Below are 12985 nucleotides of genomic sequence, written 5' to 3'. Positions count from 1 at the left end.
AGGTTGTTGGCGTGCTGGATGTCGGCCTCCAGCACCTTGAGCGACTCCCTGAACGACCTCCGCGCGGCGCACGGCGCCGCTGCCGCCATCTCCCTCCCCCCTCCTCGTCCGCCACCAGAGGCCGCCGCCGGCGAATTAAACACTGCCACCAGAGCCCAGCAGGGCCAGATTAGAACGCCACCGCGCGCGCGCGCGAACCCTCGACCGCAACGGCGACGGCGACAGCGCCGCCGACAGTGGAGGCTCGCTCTCCGCTCCGCTCCACTCCACTCCACCGAAAGCAGGCTCGCCGGCCACCCCGTCACTTTTTCCTTTTTTTTTTTGGAGGCAACTTCTGTTGCTACCAGTAAGCATATGGGCTGGCACGCCAACATAAACCGAAGGCCCCAGCTCGGGGATCGGCCTGGCACGTGCTTTGGGCCGACCCATTTCGGGGCGGGACTCGCCTGTTTTTTCTCCAACATCGTCTAAGATGGCTTGGACATATTCGACGCAGGCCTTCAGAAGCTTCAGTGCATAGCGGAGGGCTAAAGTGTGCGGAAAATATCAAAAAAGGGTGGGATAGACCGAATTTGACATGGAAGGAGTCCGTTAAAAGAGACCTGAAGGATTGGGGTATAACCAAAGAACTAGTTATGGACAAGGGTGCGTGAAAGCTTGCTATTCATGTGTCACAGCCATGAGTTGGTCGCGAAATTTTATGGGTTTCACCTCTAGCCGACCCCAACTTATTTGGGACTAAAGGCTTTGTTGTTGTTGTATTTTTTTTATGTTCAGTTTTTTTCTTCTTTATTAGACATCCAGGATTTCAATAATAGCTCTGATTTTCAAAATAATGTTTAAAATTATAAAAGAAATCCTAGATTTTGAAAATATGTTATTGGATTACAAAAGCATTATTGGATTTCAAAAATATCTTGAACCTCAAAAAGTTCACAAATTTTAAAAATGTTCTCAGATTACAAATTTTGTTCATGAATTTGAAATTCCTTCCGATATTTCAAAAATGTTCCAGGTATCCAAAAAATGTTCACAAATTTAAAAATCTTAATGATATGAAAATAAATCATGATTTCAAAAACACTTCAAGAATTTATAAAATGTTATGATTTTGAAACTCTTCATGATTACAAAAAATGTTCGTGTATTTGTACAAATGTTCACGATCGATTTCAAATAATGTTTTCGAATTTGCAAAAAAAATGAATTAAAAAATGTCCATGAATTTGTTAAAATGTTCGAGATTTTCAACCAATGTTTGCGCATTTGTAAAAAAATACGAATTCAAAAAATGTTCGCCAACTCAAAAAATATTAATTCGTGGTTTCAAAAAGTGTTCATGGTTTTCAAAAAAATTTCATTAATTCCAAAAATGTTCATGATTTTAAAAAAAATCACAATTCCAAAAACGTTCATGAATTTGAATGATGTTTGCAAAAATGTTCATGATTTCAAAATTACTTATTTGGAAATTGTTCTCATATTTCAAAAACACAAAATTGAAAAAAGAAAAGAAAAATAAAAACTAGAAAAAACTGACAAAGAAAAAAACAATTTGAGAGAAGCACAATTGATCCTGCCAGTGCGCGACTACGGTTACCTTGCCATCCACTGCGGTGTTTCGATTTTATGGGTAGTATTTGGCCTTGTGGACCTTCTGCGTTTTAAAAATTCAAAAAAATACAAAAAGATCTAAAAATATATGGACAAATCTAAAAATTTAAGAAACAAATATAAAAAAATGTAAAAGAGGCAGAGTGTCATGTGAATATATATTGAGCTTTATTGGTAGTTGTCTCGGTGTGCCTCTTCAGGTGGTCGGTTCCTTTCTCGGATTAAAACTAAAATTAGCATCCAATGCGATAGTAACACAACTCTCCTAACTAACACTAGGTGAGGTGTTGGAGTTGACTTCATAGGGGTGCTCTCTCAGGCGTCATCGCTCGAGCCGTCGTCGTCCGATTTGGAGCAAGTGGTCGTCGATATGAGTTGTGTGATCGAGGTCTATCCTCCTCATCATAGGGGGCCAACATGTCGTCGTGCTAAATATCCCACACAACGAAGCGTGTTTTGGTATTCCAATCTGGATGCTCATCGAGGGTTGGATCCCTCTTCGCAACCTCTAGTGCATAATGACAATACTCCTCCTCCTCCTCCTTGAAAATGAGGGTGGCCTCCTCCTCAAACATCTCCACCTTCTCCCCCAACACCCAAAGCGGCAAGCAGTTTAGGGAGCTGCCCCCGAATGTGGAGTCGGGAGCTAGCTACCACTTCTCAGTGTCTGACTTCTTGGCCATCACGGCGGCAGAGTTGTGGTGATGTGTGGCGACTAGTGGATTGAGAGTGGATGAGAATTGTGCTGGTATGGTTTGGCGAGGAGAAAGTTTGCTTGACTTTAAAGCAAAGTAGGCTTCTTGGTTGCAAAAGTGTCCTTCTACTCCCAAGCTCAAATGAGCTCGGGTGAACAGTTTCGAAAAAACCTGATGAAAAACAAAATATCTGAATTTTTAGTGTGATAAACTTTAACAAATGTTTTAAGAGATGTAAAACATGACATTCATGGAAGTCGCAATAACTACAAAAATCAGCACTTTAAAATGCTTTAAAAATGACATTTTTGGATCATGATTATTTTTTGCCACCCTTTTCGCGGATGTGATTTCATGATGAAATTTTGGAAACACTCAAAAAATTTGTCGATGTTTCGCACAAAACAATCAGATTTTTTTGATTTTTTTTTGATTTTGCTATTCATGCAGGTTGATTTGAGCTCGAGCTGAGAATAGTTGCACCCTCTTGGTTGCTGTTTCTCCATGAATGCAAATAGGTGGGAGGCTAGTCTGCTAGAGTGAATGCGGTTAAGCAAGAGAAGACGCAAAGAGAGAGAGAAATGGGTTCTAGGTGGGTCTGTGTTATTGGAGTCCGACATGGCGGACGCCCGGACTCCTCAAAAGCCTCACTATTTTGATGCTGGTTTGTGTGATTTCGAACGAATGATCAATTTGAATATATTTAATGATATTCGCTGGAGGACAAAATGTTTGAATAGTTCGATTCCAGAATATGCGGACAGGCTGATGGTGCACGTTGGGTTACCTGTGGTAAATTATCCATCCAGATTGGAGCACCAAGAGCATAATTGGTTTGGTGCTAAAATTTGGCATTGCGCTAAATAGTACTATACTTAGTTGGTTATAAGTTATTTCGTGTATCTCACATAAAGTTGTCAATACTATTTGACGAGTCTTGATATTGCTAATATTTGACAATTCCAATATTCAGCAAACCAATGCTCGCCTGTTGCTGTTGGCCGGTGAGCCAGGCAGTCAGTGAGTTGGTCCCATTGCACGAACATTAACGTGGAACGTACTAGTACGTACCCTGCATTTGTGTGCCAAGATTCGAGCCACCGACAGGCCGAGTCACTCCTCTCGATCCAATAGCACCCCCGCAGCGCACCTTAGCCCGCAGTACTACTTCACTCCACACTGTTTAGGCCAACTTCATCACGCGACCCTATTTTATCCGGCCCCGTTAATTTAGGATAAAATGGACAAAAGAGGCGGCCCAGTGCGCGACGGCCCGTACCCATCTTGTTCATTTTGTGTCCGGGCCGACCCATTTCAAGCGTAAACTTGCATTGAGTTTGGGTCACGACGGACACCAAACGAACGCGCGCCTCGTCCGCGTCGGGGCCGCGTGGCAGGCGGCCACCTACCTCCCACCCGCCCATATCAATGCACACGAGCGGGCGGCCCCACCTGTCATCCGCACGTCGAACAGTCGTCGTCCTTCTTTAAGTGGGAAGCGTGGACGGATCATCGTCCACACTCCCCACGTCATCCCGCGGCCTCTTCAAAACCCGACAGCCCCAGTCCCAAACCCCACCCAACACCTCGCCGGCCGGCCGGCCGCAGCCATGGGCCGCAAAGGCAAGCACGACCGCGAGGCTGGTTCCTCATCGGGACGCCGCTGCGGCTTGCCATCGCCACCACGCCGGGCCCCCCGCGCCACCCGTCTTCTCCATCGTGCCCACGTCCGCCGGCGAGCGCGACCGACATTACGTCCGCTCATCGGTGTGCCGCCGTTATTAGGAGACGAGGACGCCGCTCCCCTGGAGCGACGTCCATCTCCTCAATAACTGGCATCTCTCCGCCGACCGGGTCCCGATCCCGCCGGTCCCGACGAGCGGCCGTGCGCGCGACAAGGAGATCGAGCGTCGCCGCCGCCTCCTCTCCGACGACCTCTTCTACGACCCCAGATACGCCCCCGACTTCGGGCTCTGGGACACCTAGTTTCGTGACGAGCACGACACCAGGCGTGCGTCGTTCTTCGCCGGCACCTCGACGGGGCCGCGGCGGCCAAGACAGGAGCGCGCAGCGCCTGCTCCCCAGGAGCACAGGCGTAGGCGGGTGCGCGGCGTCACGCCCACGCCGTCGCCGTCGCCATCTCCATCGCCACCACCACCTCCTCGCATGACGGAGGAGGAGGAGGCCCGTCTCATGGCGCGTGTCACGGAGGACTCCATGTACACGCACGATGAGCGGCAATGGGAGAACCTGGAGGAGATGACGGCCCGCTCTGCCGCCGGCGAGGTAGCCATCCCCGAGGAGGAGGAGCCGGTGGCTGCGTTCCAGCAGCTGCTGGCCCAGGGGTGGGGCTGGTCCTGCACTGCTCCGGAGATGGCCGCCGGCATGGGCGTGAACTGGTGCCCCATTCCGCCGCGGTCACCGGAGCGGGAGGCGTCGCCACGGGAGGAGGTGGTGCAGGCACCTTCGGCCGTCCAGCCCGCCCCCGTCTACCATGCACCGCCGGCCCACCTGTGGACGCCGTCGGCCTACGTCGATCTCGTCAGCGACGACGACGACACCGGCGGCCAGTGAAGACGGCGACGGCCACGGCACCGACAGGCGCGGCAGGAGCGCGCGGGAAGCTTTTTTTTATTTTGTTTTTATATGTTAATTATGAAACTGGGTCCTTTAAGTGGCCGTGAAAACTGGGCCGTTTTGTGGCCGCCCCTATATATGTTTTATGTTTTTTTTAAAATGTCTTTATTTATTTTTTTAGTTATTTCATTCTAGTTTTTATATTTTTTTATTCACGTCCACCCCAGACATAATTTGGGGTGCGGCCGCGCGGCGGGCGCACGCACAACCCATCTGATAAAGCCGGACACAGGCGAACCCATCGGCGCCCTAAAGGAACAAAATCCGATCAATCCGGACGTTCGTTTGGGATCGCGCGGTGGAGTTGGCCTTTTTTTTTCGGGGAACGGTGGAGTTGGCCTTACCCGTGCGCGTTTCATTGCACGTAGTCCACTGCAGCCGCAGCCAAGCAAACAAAATCCAAAGAAACAAAATCAAAGCAACGAATAGTAAAACCAAAAGGCTGACTCGTTGTCGCGCCGGACACGTGACCGCGACGACGTGCCCGGCCGTGACTGGCGCGCCCAACGGACACGGCTGGTACGTGCCTGCGCTACCACCTTATCCACGGATCGTGGCAGGTCCGACGCGCCGGTGACGTGTCCCCAGCGACCATGCCGCCGTGCCGCCCTTATCCATCCCCCACCCACCCAGCCTTGGATCACGCGCTTTCGGGCCCGCGGACCGCACTCGACGACGGTGGGCCATCCATGTCAGCGGCACCCACCATCCGGTCCGGCAAGCTTTGTCCAGTACGGTGGGGACGACGTGAGGGACAGTGCACGTGAGCAGTACGTTTTGCTCAAAAAAAAACGCGAGCAGTACGTGGCACGCCGGGCGCACGCGACGCGGCCCAACGGCCGGAGCGGAGCGGCGGACGGACGGACGGACGAGAGGAAGCCCGCGGTTGGGTGACACGCCAGGACGGCGACGTGCCGTGGAAGACGCAGCCGGTGCCGTGATAACACTGGCAGTTCGTTTCGTAAACCGCTGGCGCCGGACGAAACCGACGGCGGCTGGCGGCCTGCCCGCGGGCTCCATTTGGCGTTTCCTCCGCAGCGCCGGCGGTAATTGCCGCGACTCCTCCGTTTCCATCACGTGGAAGCTGTGAAGAGTAGTTTCGATAATTAATCAAACTGGGGGCGTGTGATGTGCAACGCTTCTCTTACTGGTACTCTGGAGGTTTTTTTTTAAGTTGTTAGAGCAACTCCAACGCAAGGATTCAAACGGTCCGTTTCGTGTCCGTTTCGATCACCTGCCCGCCTAGTGGACATGGGGCGGACAAGCCTTGTATCCAACGCACGTCGACCCAAACTCTCCGCGCCGCCCGCCCCCTCCTCTCTCCCTCGCGCCGTCCCTCCTCTCCTCCTCGCGGATCCCCTCCCCCGCGAGATTTTTCTCTGCTCGCGCCTCTGCTGCAGCCATCCTCTGCTCGCGCCGCCGTCCAGGCCTCGAGCCCCAGCGGGAGCGCGCGGAGGAGCCCTGTGCCGGTGGCCTCGCTGGGGCGTGGAGGAGCGGTCAAGCTGTTGGGTAATGTAGCATAAATTCAAAATTTTCCTACGTGTCACCAAGATCAATCTATGGAGTCATATAGCAACGAGGGAGGAGTGGATCTACATACCCTTGTAGATCGCGCGCGGAAGCGTTCAAGAGAACGGGGTTGATGGAGTCGTACTCGTCGTGATCCAAATCACCGATGATCCTAGCGCCGAACGGACGGCACCTCCGCGTTCAACACACGTACGGAGCAGCGACGTCTCCTCCTTCTTGATCCAGCAAGGGGGAAGGAGAGGTTGAGGAAGATGGCTCCAGCAGCAGCACGACGGCGTGGTGGTGGTGGAGCTGCAGTACTCCGGCAGGGCTTCGCCAAGCACTATGGAGGAGGAGGAGGTGTTGGAGAGGGAGAGGGAGGCACCAAAGGCAAGGGTATGAGGTCCTCCCTTCCCCCCACTATATATAGGGGGCCTAGGGGGGGGGGCGCCGGCCCTAGGAGATCCAATCTCCTAGGGGGGTGCGGCCAAGGGGAGGAAACCCTCCTCCCCAAGGCACCTAGGAGGTGCCTTCCCCTCCTAGGACTCTTCCTTTAGGGTTTCCCCCACCCTAGGCGCATGGGCCCTAGGGGAAGTGGCGCCCCAGCCCATTTTGGGCTGGATCCCTTCCCACTTCAGCCCATGGGGCCCTCCGGGATAGGTGGCCCCACCCGGTGGACTCCCAGGACTCTTCCGGTGGTCCCGGTACAATACGGGTGACCCCGAAACTTGTCCCGATGACCGAAATAGCACTTCCTATATATAATTCTTTACCTCCGGACCATTCCGGAACTCCTCGTGACGTCCGGGATCTCATCCGGGACTTCGAACAACATTCGGGTTACTGCATATACATATCCCTACAACCCTAGCGTCACCGAACCTTAAGTGTGTAGACCCTACGGGTTCGGGAACCATGCAGACATGACCGAGACGTTCTCCGGTCAATAACCAACAGCGGGATCTGGATACCCATGTTGGTTCCCACATGTTCCACGATGATCTCATCGGATGAACCACGATGTCAAGGACTTAATCAATCCCGTATACAATTCCCTTTGTCTAGCGGTACGATACTTGCCCGAGATTCGATCGTCGGTATCCCGATACCTTGTTCAATCTCGTTACCGGCAAGTCTCTTTACTCGTTCCGTAACACATCATCCCGTGATCAACTCCTTGATCACATTGTGCACATTATGATGATGTCCTACCGAGTGGGCCCAGAGATACCTCTCCGTCACACGGAGTGACAAATCCCAGTCTCGATTCGTGCCAACCCAACAGACACTTTCAGAGATACCCGTAGTGTACCTTTATAGCCACCCAGTTACGTTGTGACGTTTGGCACACCCAAAGCACCCCTACGGTATCCGGGAGTTGCACAATCTCATGGTCTGAGGAAATGATACTTGACATTAGAAAATCTTTAGCATACGAACTACACGATCTAGTGCTATGCTTAGGATCGGGTCTTGTCCATCACATCATTCTCCTAATGATGTGATCCCGTTATCAACGACATCCAATGTCCATGGTCAGGAAACCGTAACCATCTATTGATCAACGAGCTAGTCAACTAGAGGCTTACTAGGGACATGGTGTTGTCTATGTATCCACACATGTATCTGAGTTTCCTATCAATACAATTCTAGCATGGATAATAAACGATTATCATGAACAAAGAAATATAATAATAATCAATTTATTATTGCCTCTAGGGCATATTTCCAACAGTCTCCCACTTGCACTAGAGTCAATAATCTAGTTCACATCGATATGTGATTAACACTCAAGGTCACATCCCCATGTGACTAACACCCAAAGAGTTTACTAGAGTCAATAATCTAGTTCACATTTACCATGTGATTAACACTCGATGAGTTCTGGGTTTGATCATGTTATGCTTGTGAGAGAGGTTATAGTCAACGGGTCTGAACCTTTCAGATCCTTGTGTGCTTTACAAATCTCTATGTCATCTCCTAGATGCAGCTACCACGCTCTATTTGGAGCTATTCCAAATAACTGTTCTACTATACGAATCCAGTTTTACTACTGAGAATAATCTGGATTAGTGTCAAAGCTTGCATCGGTGTAACCCTTTACGACGAACTCTTTTACCACCTCCATAATCGAGAAAATTCCTTAGTCCACTAGTTACTAAGGATAACTTTGACCGCTGTCCTGTGATCCATTCTTGGATCACTCTTGTACCCCTTGACTGACTCATGGCAAGGCACACTTCAGGTGCGGTACACAGCATAGCATACTGTAGAGCCTATGTCTTAAGCATAGGGGACGACCTTCGTCCTTTCTCTCTATTCTGCCGTGGTCGAGCTTTAAGTCTTAACTTCATACCTTACAACTCAGGCAAGAACTCCTTCTTTGACTGATCCATCTTGAACACCTTCAAGATCATGTCAAGGAATGTGCTCATTTGAAAGTACCATTAAGCGTTTTGATCTATCCTTATAGATCTTGATGCTCAACGTTCAAGTAGCTTAATCCAGGCTTTCCATTGAAAAATACTTTCCAAATAACCCTATATGCTTTCCAGAAATTCTACGTCATTTCTGATCAACAATATGTCAACATATACTTATCAGAAATTCTATAGTGCTCCCACTCACTTCTTTGGAAATACAAGTTTCTCATAAACTTTGTATAAACCCAAAATCTTTGATCATCATCAAAGCATACATTCCAACTCCGAGATGCTTACTCCAGTCCCTAGAAGGATTGCTGGAGCTTCGCATACTTATTAGCATCTTTCAGGATTGACAAAACCTTCCGGTTTGTATCACATACAACCTTTCCTCAAAAAACGTCGAGGAAACAATGTTTTGACATCCTATCTGCAAGATTTCATAAATAATGCAGTAATCGCTAATATAATTCCAACAGACTCTTAGCATCGCTACGAGTGAGAAAGTCTCATCGTAGTCAACTCCTTGAACTTGTCGGAAAACATCTTAACGACAAGTCGAGCTTTCTTAATGGTGATACTTACCATCATTGTCCGTCTTCCTTTTAAAATCCATCTGTACCTAACAGCCTTACGACCATCAAGTAGTTCTTCCAAAGTCCACACTTTGTTTTCATACATGGATCCTCTCTCGGATTATATGGCCTCGAGCCATTTATCGGAATCCAGGCCCACCACCGCTTCTCCATAGCTCGTAGGTTCATTGTTGTCTAGCAACATGACTTCCAAGACAGGATTACATACCACTCTGAAGTAGTACGCATCCTTGTTCCCACGAGGTTTGGTAGTGACTTGATCTGAAGTTTCATGATCACTATCATAAGCTTCCACTTCAATTGGTGTAGGTGCCACAGGAACAACTTCCTGTGCCCTGCCACACACTAGTTGAAGAGACGGTTCAATAACCTCATCAAGTCTCCACCATCCTCCCACTCAATTCTTTCGAGAGAAACTTTTCCTCGAGAAAGGACCCGATTCTAGAAACAATCCCTTATTGCTTTCGGTTCTGAGACAGGAGGTATACCCAACTGTTTTGGGTGTCCTATGAAGATGCATTTATCCGCTTTGGGGTTCGAGCTTATTCAGCCTGAAACTTTTTCACATAAGCGTCGCAGCCCCAAACCTTTTAAGAAATGACAGCTTAGGTTTCTCTAAACCATAGTTCATACATGTGTCATCTCATCGGAATTACGTGGTGCCCTATTTAAAGTGAATGTGGTTGTCTCTAATGCCTAACCCATAAACTATCGTGGTAATTCGATAAGAGACATCATGGTATGCATCATATCCAATAGGGTGCAGTTATGATGTTCGGACACACCATCATACTATGGTGTTTCAGGCTGTATTAGTTGTGAAACAATTTCCACAATGTCTTAATTCTGTGCCAAACTCGTAATTCAGATATTCATCTCTATGATCATATCATAGATATTTTCTTGTCATGACGATCTCTCACCTTCACCCTGAAATTACTCGAACCTTTCAATAATTCAGACTCGTGATTCATCAAGTAAATATACTCAACATCTACTCAAATCATCTGTGAAGTAAGAACATAACGATATCCACTACACGCCTCAGCACTCATTGGACTGCACACATCAAAATGTATTACTTCCAACAAGTTGCTTTCTAGTTCCATTTTACTGAAAATGAGGATTTCAGTCATCTTGCCCATGTGGTATGATTTGCATGTCTTAAGTGATTCAAAATCAAGTGAGTCCAAATGGTCCATTTGCATGGAGTTTCTTCATGCATATACACCAATAGACATGGTTCGCATGTCTCAAACTTTTCAAAACGAGTGAGCCCAAAGATCCATCAACATGGAGCTTCTTCATGTGTTTTATACCGATATGACTTATGTGGCCGTGCCACAAGTAGGTGGTACTATCATTACTAACTTATATCTTTTGGCATGAACATGTATATTACTACGATCAAGATTCAATAAACCATTCATTTTAGGTGCAAGACCATTGAAGGTATTATTCAAATAAACAGAGTAACCATTATTCTCCTTAAATGAATAACCGTTAATTGCGATAGACATAATCCAATCATGTCTATGCTCAACGCCACCAAATGACAATTATTGGTTTAAACACCAATCTTGATGGTAGAGGGAGCGTGCGATGCTTGATCACATCAACTTGGAAACACCTTCCAACACATATCGTCAGCTCACCTTTAGCTAGTCTCCTGTTTTCCGTAGCCTTTTATTTCGAGTTACTAACACTTAGCAACCGAACCGGTATCTAATACCCTGGTGCCTACTAGGAGTACTAGTAAAGTACACATTAACATAATGTATATCCAATATACTTCTATCGACCCTTAGTCAGCCTTCTCATCTACCAAGTATCTAGGGTAATTCTGCTCCAGTGGCTGTTCCCCTTATTACAGAAGCACTTAGTCTCGGGTTTGGGTTCAACCTTGGGTTTCTCACTAGAGCAGCATCTGATTTGCCGTTTCATGAAGTATCCCTTCGTTCCCTTGCCCTTCTTGAAACTAGTGGTTTTCACCAACCAATCAACAATTGATGCTCCTTCTTGATTTCTACTTTTGTGGTGTCAAACATCGCGAATTATCTCAAGGATCATCATATATGTCCCTGATATATTATAGTTCATCACGAAGCTCTAGCAGCTTGGTGGTAATGACTTCGGAGAAACATCACTATCTCATCTGGAAGATCAACTCCCACTCGATTCAAATGATTGTTGTACTCAGACAATCTGAGCACAAGCTCAACAATTGAGCTTTTCTCCCTTAGTTTGCAGGCTAAGAAAATCGTCGGAGGTCTTATACCTCTTGACGTGGGCACGAGCCTGAAATCCCAATTTCAGCCCTCAAAACATCTCATATGTTTCGCGACGTTTCAAAACGTCTTCGGTGCCTCAACTCTAAACCGTTTAACTGAACTATCACGTAGTTATCAAAATGTGTATGTCAGATGTTCGCAACATCCACAGACGACGTTCGAGGTTCAGCACACTGAGCGGTGCATTAAGGACATAAGCCTTCTATGAAGCAATGAGGACAATCCTCAGTTTACGGACCTAGTCCGCATAATTGCTACTATCAACTTTCAACTAAATTTTCTCTAGGAACATATCTAAACAGTAGAACTGAAGCGCGAGCTACGACATAATTTGCGAAAGACCTTTTGACTATGTTCAGGATAATTAAGTTCATCTTATGAACTCCCACTCAGATAGACATCCCTCTAGTCATCTAAGTGATTACATGATCCGAGTCAACTAGGCCGTGTCCGATCATCACGTGAGACGGACTAGTCAACATCGGTGAACATCTTCATGTTGATCGTATCTACCATACGACTCATGCTCGACCTTTCGGTCTCTTGTGTTCCGAGGCCATGTCTGTACATGCTAGGCTCGTCAAGTCAACCTAAGTGTTTCGCGTGTGTAAATCTGTCTTACACCCGTTGTATGTGAACGTAAGAATCTATCACACCCGATCATCACGTGGTGCTTCGAAACGACGAACTTCGCAACGGTGCACAGTTAGGGGGAACACTTTCTTGAAATTTTAATGAGGGATCATCTTATTTACTACCGTCGTTCTAAGCAAATAAGATGTATAAACATGATAAACATCACATGCAATCAAATAGTGACATGATATGGCCATCATCACTTTGCTCCTCTGATCTCCATCTTCGGGGCTCCATGATCATCATCGTCACCGGCATGACACCATGATCTCCATCATCATGATCTCCATCATCGTGTCTTCATGAAGTTGTCTCGCCAACTATTACTTCTACTACTACAGCTAACGGTTAGCAATAAAGTAAAGTAATTACATGACGTTTATGTTGACACGCAGGTCATAAATAAATTAAGACAACTCCTATGGCTCCTGCCGGTTGTCATACTCATCGACATGCAAGTCGTGATTCCTATTACAAGAACATGATCATCTCATACATCACATATATCATTCATCACATCCTTTGGCCATATCACATCACAAAACACTTGCTGCAAAAACAAGTTAGACGTCCTCTAATTGTTG

At 47.5% G+C, this 12985-nt stretch overlaps 1 protein-coding gene across 1 annotated transcript in view; it reads right to left on the bottom strand.

Moving 5' to 3' along the window:
• LOC125540329 (E3 ubiquitin-protein ligase AIRP2-like) overlaps positions 1 to 327 on the bottom strand; it is a 38539-nt gene extending 38212 nt beyond the window's left edge. Inside the window, exon 1 of the mRNA XM_048703936.1 lies at positions 1 to 327. Within this exon, the coding sequence (XP_048559893.1) occupies positions 1 to 89 (89 nt within the window). The 5' untranslated portion in view covers positions 90 to 327.
• Positions 328 to 12985: the final 12658 nt, after the last annotated feature.

This window comes from Triticum urartu, chromosome 2 (genome assembly GCF_003073215.2).
Source record: "Triticum urartu cultivar G1812 chromosome 2, Tu2.1, whole genome shotgun sequence".
NCBI classification, from domain to species: Eukaryota; Viridiplantae; Streptophyta; class Magnoliopsida; order Poales; family Poaceae; genus Triticum; species Triticum urartu.
Note: the sequence above shows the minus strand (reverse complement) of the source record. Positions and strands in the feature narration are given on the sequence as shown.